Here is a 16,474-nt window from a genome sequence, read left to right on the forward strand (position 1 = left end):
ATGATCGGAGTTTGAATGCGAGAGTCTTTATTTATATTTATAGGCGCGGGAACACCAGCTTCAAATCGAACTCCTAATTAAAAATTCAAAAAGGGAAATTGGCCTGGTTGTAACTTCACATGTTACTTATTTACAGACTTGTACTATAACGGTATTTCAAAATTAAAGCATAGGGACCTGTTTGGGGGGTTTTTACGTTGCCCATTTTCTTACTTGTACAGTTGTAACAAGTATATGGAGTATTATTTACTCCAATTAAAACAACTACTACTGGTAAAACAAAAATATGAGTTTTTGTATTTTAAAAGAGAGATAATGTTGAAATAGTATCATTGACCAAGTAAATACTAGGCAATAATATATCCCTTCCAAATAAGCGACCAAACAAGACCTTATCACATTCATAGAGTTTTCTTCTACTGTCTTGCCAGTAATAACTGCCGAGCAATGGATAAAGATCATATAATGCCCATATCAACACTTTAATACGCAAGTGCAGTTGGTGCCTTCCTTGTACTCTCATGCATATGGACAGTATTCGATTTTCGTAAGCACGCATCCCCTTTCCAAGTACCTAAGAGGCTAGGATAGAGTAAATTAGAATTAACGAATGACACACATTAAAAAAAAAAACTTTAATACACTTGCACATATTCTTGAAACACTTCTATTCATTCCTAACATGTTCATTTTTCTTTTATTTAATTTACACATCTATGAAAGGAAAAGGGGGAAAAAGCTACATATTCCACATCATCATCTTCTTGCTACATTATAGTAGGATACAAAACTATAGTCTTTTGAAGAGCACATGTGTATGCTATTGGTTAGACCGTCCAACTAACAGCATACACTTGGACCTATATCAAATGTTTTCGTGGAGATATTGCAAACTTACTTACAAAAAACAAAAGAAAATGAAAGACGAAGAGCATGTTACAATCGCACTGCCACTCAACAAAATCTTTGTACGCACTTGATTTAAACTGATATGAAAGTGGGTCTTATTGATCTGTCAAACAAACGAAATTGTGATGTGTATATAATCTGATTCTGTGGGCTAGGTGATGAGATCTAATTGATGGTACTCCCAGTGATGGGATCCATTTAAGAGTATCATACCCATTATGATATTGTATGTTACGAATACTATGAGATCGTATAGTCATCTTCTCTTATGAATATTTATTCCCGACATTATATTTTGTAACTAAAATTTAGGAGATATATAAAAGCTATGAATATATATTTTGGTCATTAAAATTTGTAACTGAACACCGGCAATATAATCATCTTTAGAATATAATAATATAGTCCTATTGAAATAATACTGACAACACCTAAAACTTGCATTCTCTTGTTCTAAGCTCCTAAGTCCTAACCAAAAAAAACCTCTGCTCCTAACCAAACACATTGCGCAAAGATAGAATGTTCGGACATAGAAGATCTTATTTGGTAAGCTCCACACATTATCTTGTCTTACCATCCACTCATACTTCCATAAGATACCCAATTCTTTTTTCAATCAAAAAAAAAAAAAACAATTCCATTGCCTACCCTTGATGGGATTAATTCATCCCACTTGGTATAAATTCCCTTTTTGTTTGCTACAGAGAAAACAAGAATGATAGTATTCAGAAATTTATAATAGCATATCGATGTTTCATCAACTCAAATGACTTCTTCCAAAAAAAATTACTCCAGTATTTTTTATTTGACAACCAACCTATATATTCAAATGTATTCCACTTTTAGCAACACAAAAACACAATCTGCATTATTCGTGCAACCCAGAAAACTTCATTCATCACCAAACACTATGTGGGAGACAAGACGAAAGATTAACACACAGCCTCCAAGGGGCCAACAAAGAATTATACTATTTCATTACATGGGTGAAAAATACAGTAATCTACAAAAATACCAGCGCACAGCTGGTAAATTTACAAGTTATTTGCTCCTGAAAAACAATTGAAATAAAACTTCTATGGGTGTAAAAGAATTACAAAGTTACAATGATAACCATATGAAATCTCATCGTTGTGACATGGGTCAATTGTTTCTTCCGGGGGAAAAAATTGCTGTCCATTCTCGTCTATAAAGAGTATCATGTATGTAAATCTAATTCATGAATTTCCGACAGTTAGGAGCTCTACAAAGACAAGGGACTTTAGATTCTTCACGCTCGTCAGTATCAAACAAGTAATCGTACCTGTTCATCAACAAAGAAAGAAGTTGCGAGAATAAAAAGGAAATGCTAATTAATGTTTGTTGTAATTCATCAAGCAATTTCAAGATAACAAAAAGAATGTAGTTTATCAAGCACATTTCATACGTTAGTTCATCACCGGCAGCCACATCAGACTTCGCAATCAGAACTATCCGACTCACTTCGTCATCCATGCTTATAATCCTTGCATAGCAGTTGGGCATGCACTGCAGCAAGGAAACTAATGTTAGGTCTACAAGCAAGTAGTGACTCTACAGTAAGCTTAATAGACTGGTAAAATCTTGTATGTGTAAAGGAATTTTGGAAAATGAGACCCGAAAGGGTAAGTTTCCTTCATAACATTACGTCAATATCTTCTTACTTTATGGTTCACCTTTTCTCGTTTCTATCCATTAATCCCTCCCCAATCCAAGATATCTGAACACAGCCTAACAGTACTTCAATTATACAGTTACCATTCTTGATAACCATACATACCAATAATAAAATAACAAAAAACGGTTGTGTAAACAATGCTTGACAAAGCAAGTGAAGTGGTAGCCAAGTGATAGTCACCATGTATTCCCATGCATTTGACAAGGGTTCAAACCTACTAACTACAACTAACAAAGCTGACTTCCGCCAAGCAAAAAAAAAAAAAAACAGTGCTTGACGAAGGCAGAGGCACGGGTGCATATTCCAACAGACAATATTAAGCAAAAAGGCTTGGGCAGCCTAACCCAATCAGGGCCCAAACTAATTCATCGGGCCTTATTCCCCTTGTCCTTCCACAGAGACTACAGATGTGATTGAATCTTGGACTTTTGGAGGGATTGTCTAATGAAAAAGAAACGTAAAGGGAAAAGAGAGAAAATTAGTTTGACAACTCCTTTTGCCTTCTGGTTTAATCCATGAATCCCTCCACAAGTCCAACATCAACACCCAGCCGTCTCTGTATCTGTTAAGAAAGCTGGCACCATGTTCGTAGAGTGTACAGCCACCCGTACTTGGGGTAGGCAACTTGTGTTTGGTCAAAGTTATAGAATGGGCAAGTATTAAGTGATATGCCTGTCCTAGTAAAAGAAATCCAATCTGCCTAAGCTCTCACATCTGTGCAAACTGACAAGTTCTCGCTGTTTACTATCTAAAATAAAAACTTACAGAATGGTTGATCAAGCGTGCTATATTCCCCTTATTTGTGGCATCAATTACTACTTCATCGCTGATCTTGAAAAGCTGCAAAAACATTCCATCACAGTTCTGTAATCACATCAAAGATATAAAACCGGACTTACCAACTTGCATCACGAAAAATAAACATCTGAGTAAAGGGTCTTCCGAACACAATGAATCAAATACTAGCTTGTATACCTCAAAATGCTAAACCTAATATCATTAGAATCAAGAATAAAGGGTTGCAGTCAGGTAAGTGTTTATGGCTTTACGAGAATATCTCAAGCACATAAGCAGTTGACCGTATACTCTAAGTCCAATGATGCAGGTGGTGTCACAGACATAGGTTTCCCTAATCTTGACTCACTTTGACAACAGCCTTACAGGCAAAGTTGCAGAGGGTGGACTGACGCATCAAGGAAGCCCACTTGAAACAACCTCAGGCATATAAAGGACAGTAAGAGCAAGGGAGTTTCTCAGCACTTCCTAAACTGAGACTTACATAGCTATATGCCATATACAACGCGGATGAAGAAGATTCGGTAATTGACAGAATATAGAACCATCCACTACTTAAAGCAAATTCGAGACAAATACTACTCGGTGGTTTTCACTCAGAAGTATTCAAAGCTTGAAGGAGTGAAACACTGACAACTTGGAATTTTACTTCAACTTTGTTCAAGTCACATCTAAAAATGGTACAAGCAAAACTTTAAAAAACAGCTTGAAATTGAAATGCATGGACGCATGCATGCAAAGTGTCATAAGCAATTGACTTACATAACAATCTTTGCCCTCTGACCGGTAGCGTGCCTCCCTTAAATCTGCAATACTACGCCTCACCTGCTCACCACGATACTCGAGAACCTGGAAATGTGTGTTACAGTATCAAACAGCATATCCAAAGACCAAGACTAATAGACACTAATGACTAATCCAAATAAGTGTATGACACAGAAACTCCAGCCCAGTACAATACTTGAAGATTATAAGTCAGCGATGAACAAAAAGGATAAATGCATCAACCAAGAAATATGTTTATGTCTGCAAAATCTGTAGGCATTATATGGAAAGCAGCTGGTATAGAAAAGATTTTCGACATTGGTAACACATGTGCATGCACACAAACATACACACACACAACTTCCTAGTGTGTGCAGTACCATGTCTCCTTCTTGCATGCTCCGACGTGCAAATAGGCCCCATCCATGTATTCCAGATCTACCGAAACAAACACGGTATCTTTCTGTCTTCTGGAGAAATCAAAAAATAACGATAGAATTAGAAAAATATATAAGGTAGGCAACAACAATAGCTCATAAAGCTAGAGAAAGATGGTTTGCCTGTAAGTGGTTAAGCCTGTCCCAGGATGAAGCAAAAGCCTTTGGATCTGCACTTTCAACTAGAGAATCTATCACATGGAGAGAATGATGACTTGGCCCCCTCACTCGGTGGAATATTGGCTGTGCTTCATTATTCTACCAAAGAAAAAAAGGAGGAAATTAAGGACTGGTACCAAATAATAAACTGTAAAAGACTAGTTACATTGAAAGAGAGGGACCAAGCTTTGCCAGGATAGATTGGAAAACATGCAAGAAACCGACACGAACATTGCCCAAACAATGCAAAGAATATAAATTATGAACACACAGGAAACATTTAACATGGTAACTCAGATCGAAAAAAGATTAAGGACAAAACTACCAAACCTTATTTGATCTTCTAAAGATACGACACCTTGCAGCAGAGAATGGTTCTACATCATTAGTCTCCGCTTTTGAGACTTCATGAATTTCTGCTGTCTTACATGGAACTAGCCTTGAGCCCCTGAAGAAATGTTCTTGCTTCTGGCTTTGAAGCAAACTTCTTGTAGAGAATATCCCTGATGGAGTCTGTATAACTAAGACATTATCTGGGTTTGGGGCCCTGCACAGAAATCGAAGTATGAAGACAGCCTCAGAAATACCCAATGTAAAACAAGAACTTGCCCTCAACTTTTCTCGTCTTCATGGGATCCAGTGGTAGTGAGAACACAGGTGGAATGTGAATCACTGTTTGCTATTACCAAACCAAACCGAGCCTTATGTCCCAATCACTTGGGGTTGGCTACATGAATCATTTTTCTCCATTGAGCTCGGCTACATGAATCACTGTTTGCTATTATAACTCTTAAATGTTTGTTCAAGTATGCATTAACGTCAGTTAATTAAGCACTGTACCACCACCGTACACATGCACAGACAATATACAATAATCAAGTTTCAAAGCTAAGTTCCCCTATAAGGAAGCAAGAAACTAGACCTACTTTTACAATTGTAAACCTACATTTCAACTCTTTATAAACCTCGTCATTTCCTTCAGGAGAGCAATTCATGATCTATTCTATCTTAGTGGAAGCAACTTTATAGCACTAACATGCATACAACAGAACGCCGGTTAAAGATAGTTTTTGCAAGCACATGTGGGGCTTCTTTATACAGGAAGGAAGCATCCAGCTGAGATGTTATGCCAACTGATATTAGCATGTCATATACCAAAAAACCTGGGTTTAAACCCAGGCTTTCCGTAGCAGAACTAATATTAGCACACCTTAAATCAAGAGGCATAGGCTTTACACCTCACTCATTATATAAGCCTCTGTTACAGAGCAAAGTATGACCTATTTTGCAGAGAAACCCCATTAATTGCCAAGGGAAAAAAGAAGACAATGACAACGAATAAAACTAACTGAAGGAAAGAGGAAAGAGACTAAATTTTTACCGGTGAACAGAACAGTATGATATCCATTTGGTAATCTGCGTCCCATTCTTCTCCGAGCAATGCAACTGAGTTAAAACATGGGAATCATAAATGTCTCCATAACTCAAAGTCTCATACCAACCAGTAGAAAGAGAATAGAAAAACCCCACCAATGAATAGAATAGCATAATGCATTCTGAACACTAAAACATCACAAACGAATCAATTTACATCAAATAAAAGAACAGAGAGAATGTGCTTTAGCATCTTTAGTCTCACAAAAATAAAAAAACTACACAAGAACTCTGTATAAGATGATTATGATGAATTGCATATGTTGGCGCACATGATACAGAAGTTCATTTTCTCCATTCTGCTATCAAGGTCTACACGTATGTTTACTTAAATTGAAATATTTTTCCACCACCACTTCCCATGTCAATTTAAGCAAATAAAGAAGTGCCATATTATTCGAAGACATTATAACTAGCAAATTATTATTAAATTAACTTTAAGTAGCCTGTGGAAAAAAAGTGGTTCCTCAAAAAGTATATGCCCTTAAACGGAAAAACTAAAGAAAGAAAAAACTGCAAACTTACTTCCATCTGATATCCTGCTCTAGATGCACACATTGTATGAAAAGAAGTGGCGCATTTGTAACACTCGGTGCAGGAACCATGACTCTGTTTGCAAATTACGCATGTCTGCAGTGCAAGCAAATGATTGACAATCAGAATAGAAACATTGACAACCTAAACAGCAGTTACACATTCATCAGCGAACAAACAAGCAAAACATAGCCAAACAATTTAGTTCACCCATACGAAAGCCACCCACTTTCCAAGTTTAATATTGATTGATATTTCTTGTCTTACATTCACCCAATCTGCTGGGGTGTAATTAAGGACCTTTTTCCTGTTGAACATCAAGCATAAAAACCATCTCAAGAAAAATTGCATGCTACGAAAAACTAAATTCTGCTTTGCAATATTTGGCAGTGTGGAAGAAGACATGCCGAAATTTTCATCTCCTCAATCGTGTAAAATTACATTCCAGTCTCACCAAGCACTGCAAGCAGATAAACATCATTGCAGCAGTAAGAAATGCCATTCTGCAATGATTTTGGAAACAAGACTAGTACCTTAACAAATGTATGTGATGGAATTTTAAGAAGTCCAACTGCAGGCTCCATAGTCACACCATTTAAAAAAGCAATTTCAGGCCGGAACCAAGCACATGTGACATGAACCCACAGGGTGTCAACATCAGTCGGCTTCAAAGCACCCCCTGCATAAGCAGCTTTCAAATTCATAAGAATTAAAAAAACAGAAAATGAAACCGTGTATTTGACAGATAAACATGGATATCGTGGGTATGCCTTTTACAGGGCAGAGGCAACACTCCCTGTCAACATCAGGAGTTTCACATGCTCTGCAAACCCATGATGTAAAATCCAGAACATTGTTTGCTCCATAGCACTCTTGATGGACAGCCATTTGACACCTGAACCAAAATGTTAAAATACAATATTGACTCAGATGATTAATCTTACGCCAGCAAAAACAAGCTATAATTTAGTGCATGAAATATGACGATTGAGCATAAAGATTCACAAATAGAGTTAACACCTGTTGCAAATTATAATCTTGTTATACTCCCAATCCTCAACCCATCTGCATACAGCACATCGCTCTGTAGTCCACTTTGCATAGACAGGTTCATATTTTTCTATTACAGTGGAAACATTAAAAAATCAATTCCTTGGTCAGGAAGTTCTACGCACCAACAAATTAATACTTTCAAACGGTAAAATACTTGGTGAAAAAGATGTTTATTACCTTTGAGAAAAGAAAGTAGCTGCTGTTTATTCAACTTCAGTGGATTGAAGCCATGAGCATTATACTCTTCAATCTGCAGCATTACAATTCTATTCAGATTTATCAATACTATCAATTAACATACTAGGGTCAGCAACCCAAGGAAAATAATTATCATAAAAGTTGAACATCAAGGGAACCAAAAAATGCATTGTAATTCCCTATGTCACAAGCTTATTGTTCCACAGCAATAAGCTAAGTTACATGCACATACATTTGCTTCTAACCAATGCTACACTCTCATAAATTTGCTTCTAACCAATACTCTGGGATATTCACAAGTAATACAATAGCTCTGATTAGGGTAGAGAACACAAAGATCCACATCAAACATGATTGCACCCAACACAAGCAAAAACAGCATAAATAATCCTAGCAAAAATAAAATCACAACTAAGTTGATACATGGTCCTAAACATGGATGCTACAAGCATCCAATATCACGAGACAATCACCAACTCAAGGATGCAGAGATGGTTATCGAGTTAAGAACAACAGAATTACGGTACGGGAAGGATAACTAGTACTTATTTATTAGGGTGTCCCCAATCGCATAACCAAAACTAAAAGATTTCTCAAGTTAGCAATGTTGGTCCAAAACATGGCTTCCAATGGCATAACCAAACTTAGCAACCACTTAACCAATATCCAAATTTTGGCATTTGGATAATCAAAACTAGCAACCTTTTCTCTTTGGATAACCAATTTTAATGGGGACCACACTCTATCCTTTTCCTTTCTCTCTCCTCCCATCACTAACAATGGACCCACCCATTTATATTTATTCCCAACTCTCTCTACTAAAATTTTGTTTTTGATTATGGACCATTGTGGACTTCACATTGTTAAGCTTAATGCATAACCAAAAGACGAGGTGGCAAGTTTCGATTATCCAAATTTGGTTATTCCATCAGAGATACCCTTAAGTGCCAATAGCTAATCTGAGATACAAATGACCAAATTACCACTAAAACCTTGAAGTAGAACAATAATCTAGGTACAGAATACAGTAACAAGTAGACACCACTGTCCACCATCAAGCTACAGCGCATGATATGTTCATTACCTCGTCCAGACTAGACAAGAAAAGATGGTATAAAAGAATTTCAGAAATCAACATTTGAAATGATAGTCACACAATTGCACACGGCCACTGTCATCACAACAAAATAACAAATTAAGCTGTCTAAGAAAGTCGAAACAAGATAGTTTGGTACAGCTTTAGAATGCAAGGATCCAGTACAAACCCATTTCTCCAGTGTAAGCATCGAACCCTTCACTTTGATGCTAACCTTCCATTTTTTCGCTCTTGAACCTGTATGTTTTTCCCATTCACTAGGCGTTCGTTTCTTTGTTCCACATGAACCACACGTACACTCAACTCTGAGGAGGGAAACAAAACCAAATTAATATTACTCATAATTACAATTTAAGAAATGAGATCCACACAACATTTTCTTAAGATCGTTCTCAGAGAGAAGTCAGATTGATCAATTAAGGTCCAAATGGGTGATTAATTACAAAACAATCTGTTTCTGAATGATTTGTTTTAGCATAAAAGGTTAAAGAAAAAAAAAGGCAAAGACCCCAATGCGTCCTCAATATCTTGACTTTCTTCCTAAAATTACTACTAATTCCACCCAATCAAATCAAACAGAATTAGAAACCATATTGCTAGGTGCTGGCTAAGAATGAGATTATAGACACATGATAGGAGATACAATAAGAAGTAGAACGGCAGACAAGATCAGCATGAGACATTGGATCAGTTCGTCATTTCATATGGTATCTTACTGTTGACTGCTAAATTACTTATCGCCATACATAAAATCATACTCAGATCTCTTTGACTAATAATTCCCAGTGACGAATGACACCATATCAGATAATAAGTTTGCAACCCCAACTCAACATAGAGAGATAAATCCAACAACTACACCACAATTTAGCACAACCTTGAAAACATGCTTTGGAAAGCAAAGGTAAATCATACACCTAGCTTTTTCCTTAGATGCAAAAAGCAGCACCAGGAAAGTGGACACACACATAAGACTAAGATTGGGTGTGCACATAGAAACTAAGAAATAGTATTTCTGAAGTGGTAACATGGTCTAAATAAATTGAAAAATATTGAAAATGTGCTGCAATTGTTCTTTGAAAACATTATGTAATACAAATTTCTAGGAGGCACTCTGATATGGTAGAGTAGCTATCAATTCTGACATGCTACGCTTGGCGCTTTCAAGGTCAGCATGTCACCAGCCTTTTGCACTTTTTATCTCATTCTCCCTCCTCAGGTTTGTAGATTTCTATACCATGTGACGGTTGCTATGAATTTCTCTGGCTTGGTAACTTTTTCTTTTTTGTTCAAAATCCGTACTGATAGCTTAATGTGGTTCTTTCCAGGCTGGAACAAGGTAAATAAAAAAACCGGGCTCGCAGTTTAGGAGGATAATCAATTAATCATCAAAGCCCTAGGCGATTTCTGCAACTAGCATGTTTTATAAAGGAGATGGTTCTCCTGCTTATTTAGAAGTTACTTGATAGCTCATCATGCAAATTTAAGATAGCACTATGTGAACAACTTTCTATTTGTTTTAAGCGATGCTATCTAATTTATCACTTTGTGTATTCCTTCCAAACTTACTTTTGAGTTCCAAGTTTCTGTGAGCAACATTGGGAGTCGAAAAGGTCATACCGACCATAGATTCCTCTATGGATGTTGTAGATCTGCTGACTTAGTAGTTTTGACGCCACATAACGTTACTTGTCACACAAAAGACTATTGAGGTTCCAGTTCAGGTCCAGAAACCATCAAAAGATAGAGCAAACACAATACAACATTTTAAAAAAATCGTTGCTGCTATTTTTACAAGAGTTCATTGTCGTGGTTTGGATTTAATAAGATTGGAGAATCACATTTTAGAAAAACTCAAAGTTGACTACCATGTAAATATGAACTCAATCCCAAGTTGAGCAAGCATTTTCAAGGATGGTAAAGAACATTGAGACGATAACTGTGAAATCAATAGTAAAGTAGGTGTCAAAACTTACAAATGCAGACTTGGAAAATAGAACCCTTCCATGCCAGTACAGACTACAGTGATCTTGTCAGGTATCATGGTTTGTCCACTGTTTACTGTAGACCTGTTGAAAAGACTCACATTACCAAGCATAGAGCTTTCAATTCTTAAGAAAGCCAGATACCATTTGGAAACCCTCATAAAATGTTGATAGCAAATAGATAGAGGACAAGATAAATTGCATGGATGCTAATTTACCTGACTTTTGATTGCCCTTTTTCTGCAACTGAGAGTTCATAGCTAGAGTTGCTTTTGCACTCAGGGCAGTAATAATCAAAGCCATCCAGACCCTTCAAAATATAATCCAGTCAGTAACTCTTCCGCATAACCAATTGAAGATAATGGAAAAATTATTCTCTAAGGGTCTATTTGATTGGCAAGAGAAGGGTACAAAGTGATGAAAAGAACAAATTACATGTCTAAATATACACGGAGTGTCAAATTTTCATAAAGAGAAAGTGTCTGAAAATAAAAATTCAAGTACAACCCTCATGCATTTTAAGTTGTCTCTATGCTCCCTAAAAAGGAAAACACAGTAAACTAATTAATTCTCTCGTGCAAAAAGTATCTTCAGTTGGAAATTTCAAATGTACCCCTTTCCCACCAACTTACTCCTAAGCAAGTTACTAGATTTTAAATATGTAACTTTAATTTAGGCAACGCATATATTTCCTTGTGATTTTATTTGCATAGTTGCATCCAATCTTTAGAATGAAAAAACAAAACACTTCCTTTCATTATCTATCATTCTCATTTCCATCTCTTTTCCTTCCTAATCAAATGGACCCTGAGGTTGCAGATTCTGAATCATGAAAACTAGGCACACCTTGAAAAGTTTGCTGGAAATTTTGGCACACTCAGCGTGCACCCAAACATTACAACCATCACAACACACCTGATAAGAGATCAATCCCGCAAAGAAATTAAGAAATCCTGTTAGAAGAATCATAAAAAAAAAAAAAATCCTAAATATGGCACCATAATCTCACCCATTTCCCACCGTCTGAATGATGCCAAATCTTCTTGCATACACCACAATACTGTTTCGATTTCCATAACTGTAAACACCATCCATGCATACACAACTCAAAAAACAGAACTACTTGTGACTGAAGAATAATTTCCCAAAAATAAAGTAAGCCATTTCATATGAACCTTAACGCAGTGTTCGCATAAACTCTGAACTTCAAAAGTTAAACCCCTCCTTTTCTTTGTTGTTTTGCATGGCATAATCAAACCACAGCTATCACATAGTCCTGTGCCCTTCCTATCATATGAACCCTGAAAAGTCAGATATTTGGACAAAGCCAAGCCACAATTAGAAAGTATTGCAGTCTAACTAATGCCTTCCGGAAAAAAATTGATTTCTCAATGCAACCGAAAATGGCAAAGGCATCTGAAGATGCATTAATGCAACACTTTGCATTTGTTGACTTCAACTGGTAAGAGTTGTCTATGTTTTTCTTTTCTTTTTCAAAATATTGTTTAAGTTAAGTACTTATACAGATTTATCGATAAACATATCTGAAGCCAAAACCAGCTAGATTCTTATAAAACCAAAGACCGCAGAATGTACAATATCAAATATGGTATTGGCTGTTACAGCATTGAAGAGAGTATCTCTTTACAATGACGGGATAATCTTTACCATTACAGTAATTATCTAATGCATGCAGGAAGAGATGCATTTGATAAGACCATTGTCTTCATTTAGAGGACACAAAATCCGCGAGACAACAAAGAATGTACAGGGCCCTTAAATGCACGAGGAAAATATGAAAACTTCCGAAATTACTTCACCAGATAAAACCACTTATGCTCAACTCTAGCACTTTTTATTTTCTAATTCTCCATCAACAAGTTATTGGTATCCTATGAGATTAAGAGCCCTGCAGACAACAATCTTGTTTCCAGGGCATGAGTCTTTTATTTTCTGAGTAGTATGAGGTCCTGATGCTCCCAAACCTTCTTGATAATTAGCTTGTCACAGCGATTGTTGAGACTAAAACAGAGAAAGCCTCTAACACCTAGACCTACATTTAGCAGGAAAACTGCGTGACAATGGAATAAACAAAAGGACTTAAATTGTATGCCTGAGGCCATAAACAGAGAGAAAAGAAAAAGAAATAGATCCTGCTAAAATAAAAACAAGTAAAATGGAATCAGTATGACAAGCCCAGACAATCTTTCCTGAACCTACATTTAGCACGAAAACAAAAATCACATCAGCATAAAAAAAATGGTGAATTCTGGGACTATAATTTATGAAGAATTATCAATTTCATAGGCATTTGGAATGAAACCATCCAAAAGAGCTCATCCATGTTGACCGACTAATACGTTCAATTTATGTTGTGACTAAAAGAAGGCGAAAAAGAACATTTATTAACGTGTGATATATTATTGGCATCAGAAAAAAGTTGGAAGAAATGGAGATAAAATAGGGAACTGCAACTTGCCTGGTTATGAGAGTAGCACTCTTGATCCTCGTTCGAACCAGTTGCCTCCTGAATTTCAATGTGATCTGCTGCCGGAGCTTCCTGCTCAGTTCCATGGCCCGTTTCACTGTATCCACTTTCTGCTAAAAATGCCTCCTCTATTGCAAACTGAAAATCTTTAGGCTTGCTACCATACAACTTTGTCTGTCCCCGGAATCTGAGAAGATAAATTTTGGTGAAATCCCGATACCCTAATCAGAATAAAATTGCAATTTTCGTTTAAAAAGAAGTACAGACCTGTCCATGTACTCTGAGAAGGGAAAAATCATTCCATCCTTCACCCATGCATAGTCCTGCAAAACAATTAAGTTAGAGAACAGAATACAAAAAATAGTGGTGCAAGCATGTGATGTTTATTTATAACCACTATACAATGAGTCCGCATTTTTTTGTAGAGAGAGAGAGAGAGAGAGAGAGAGAGAGAGAGAGAGAGAGAGAGAGAGAGAGAGAGAGAGAGAGAGATCACCCTTTGTGTTCCATTCTTGGAATATCCATAATACATCACACAGATAGTGCCAGGAACACAAGCCTTGAGGACAGTATGAGGAGCTTGCCACAGGGGATCAATGACAATAGCTGGCCAAGCTGGGTAATTCTTCCCTGATTTTGCCCAAACTATGTCGCCCAGAATAAAGTCCTCTGGCTTGTAAAAGTCCTTCTTAATTGCAGCTTTCTCTTTCACCAATTTCTCTTCAGCTCTAAAACTACTACCAAGCAACTTGGGTGGATACTCATCAGTTTCTAACAAAGGTGAACTGCTCCCATCACAAGCCGACGTCACAGTACTACGCGAACTCGAATACATTTTCCCGCCGAAATCCTTGATTCCATTGCAGCCAATTTCTCCTTCCTCCACTTTTGCGGAAAACAGATTCAAATCATGCTTTTGGAAGCTGAACTTGTCCGCCATACCATTACTCGTCCTTTTCTTGAGCATTACAGGTTTGCCATTCTCACAATTAGATTTGTAATCATTTGAACAATCCTTCTTCCATGGATGAATAACTGTGTCGTTGAAACGAGAAGGAAGTACCTTTTTTCCATTTTGGGAAATTAAGTAGTTAGATGTATGACAAAGAAAATCAATACACATTCCCCTTGCACCATTTAGTTGCTAACAATTTGTAGTACAGTCAAGTAATTTTCGGTTGAAGAGAACTCAAGTAAACTAAAACAAAAAACTGTGTTTCCTCTTGTACACAATCTATTTTCCTAAGGAATTTCGTAGAGAAGTACAATGCAGTTTAATTACGTAGATAACTAGTTGCTCAAAACGATTTCAGCAATTTCTTGCATTTTTTGTAAATAAGTTTTGAAAGAAAAGAAACTCAATTGGGGAGGTTAAAAAGATGTGACTTCACAAATGCACCAGGTCACTTTTACCCTCTGTTCCGTGCAATTTCAGCTTTAGCTTTAGGATCGCATAAAAGACTCTAACCGCGATCATGCCTCTGAAATTGCATGCGGAAAGAGTGGTACAGTTGATTTGAACTCACTCACAAACTTTTTTTCTACAAACCTGAGTGTGAACAAATGAAATACACGAGGAAGTACCTGAACACGTCCTCGCGCCGATTTAAACAGTGGAGGACGATCACCTTCTGTGTTCTGATTCACTACAACCCGACCACTACGGATCTTCGTATCCAAACCAATTTCACCGTCGAAATAGGATACTCGAGAATCCACGAGGTCGCAGTTGCCAACGCCACCCCGTATCTGATCGAAGCTCCTTATGGGTACGTTGTAATACCCATCATTCGTCTTCTGCCTCTTCGGCTTCAAGGAGCACACCTCCTCCTCCTCTTCCTCTTCCTCAACTTCTCCCGAGAAATCAATGCCCTTCCCCGCGGCCTTGTTCCGCCGAGTATAAATCATCTCCTCAGCCGACGAAAACTGACCATCAAAAAACCCTAATTTCGTCGACTGAACCGGAACACATAAAACCCTAGTTTCACCCCCGAAAGTTTGATTCAATCCAAGACTCCACCAAAGCTGAAACCTTTTTTTCCGAATTTTAGCCGAAAATTATCCTGTGCCGCTCCAATCTGGATACCTAATCTAATGCAAAGCAATTTCAACGAAACCCTAATCGCCTGACGGAACTGTTTAAGCCGATAATATTCAGCAATCACTGGACGAATCTGTTCCTCGACGAACCGAACCGCAGAGAATTCAATCTCGTCGTTCGATTACGAATTGTCCGAGGAAAAAACAAAGCAATCGACGACGTAGAGAAATTCAAAACTGAAAGCTGTTGTGTGTGTGTGTGTGAGAGAGAGAGAGAGAGAGAGAGATCTGTTCGTCGGAGACGAGGAATTGGGAATATATAGTGAAATATGTTTGGAGTGTATCTATCTGTACATGTGTATAAAGTGGCGTTTTTTGGGTTAAATATTTAGTATTTATTTAAATGAGTAAAGAAGTTTGATTTTTGTAATCGACCTTTTTGGAGTGATTTGATTTGGGAGGGGTTTTGGCTCGAAGATTTGCTGCGAAATTCGAACGGCGACTGAAAAATGCGAGGGAGACGAAGGAATTGGGCTCGGGGGTCGAGGACGGGGTATGGAGGGTTCCGTGCTACCGTTGGTCGTTATAAGCAAGTTCATGTCGTCAACCTGGGGCATCATTTCCTTTCCAAACTGTAACTCCAATTTTGTGGCAACGGCTTCGTTTGGAAGCTTCCGTGTCTTTTTCGTTTCTTCTTTCTTTCCTAAACGGTTCAGGTTTTGTTTGGTTGATAGTTTAGTTTAGTTTAGTTTAATTTAATTTAATTTAATTTTGGTAGTGGGTGGAGAGAGAAATAGAGTAGTGATTAGAGAGAGAAATGAAATTAATAATTAGAGATATTGGATAATAATTGGAGAAAGATATAGAGTAATGATTGGAAACAAA

The 16,474-nt window shown here is 37.3% G+C and overlaps 1 protein-coding gene across 1 annotated transcript; it reads right to left on the bottom strand.

Annotated features, from left to right (window-relative positions):
* Window positions 1-1,824: 1,824 nt before the first annotated feature.
* LOC131307006 (histone-lysine N-methyltransferase ATX3-like) lies at window positions 1,825-16,162 on the bottom strand. Its single transcript, XM_058333436.1, has 23 exons — window positions 15,134-16,162; window positions 14,046-14,612; window positions 13,817-13,872; window positions 13,541-13,736; window positions 12,237-12,362; window positions 12,071-12,139; window positions 11,908-11,976; window positions 11,280-11,371; window positions 11,053-11,145; window positions 9,246-9,381; window positions 7,960-8,032; window positions 7,750-7,849; window positions 7,500-7,624; window positions 7,263-7,408; window positions 6,721-6,825; window positions 6,143-6,207; window positions 5,092-5,308; window positions 4,726-4,860; window positions 4,546-4,635; window positions 4,163-4,249; window positions 3,371-3,445; window positions 2,336-2,436; window positions 1,825-2,212 (listed from the first exon to the last, which is right to left on the bottom strand). Exons 1-23 carry the CDS (start codon window positions 15,455-15,457, stop codon window positions 2,122-2,124), a joined length of 3,138 nt encoding a protein of 1,045 aa, XP_058189419.1. The 5' UTR covers window positions 15,458-16,162; the 3' UTR covers window positions 1,825-2,121.
* Window positions 16,163-16,474: the final 312 nt, after the last annotated feature.

The sequence above is a fragment of the Rhododendron vialii genome, chromosome 1a (genome assembly GCF_030253575.1).
Source record: "Rhododendron vialii isolate Sample 1 chromosome 1a, ASM3025357v1".
Taxonomy (NCBI): Eukaryota; Viridiplantae; Streptophyta; class Magnoliopsida; order Ericales; family Ericaceae; genus Rhododendron; species Rhododendron vialii.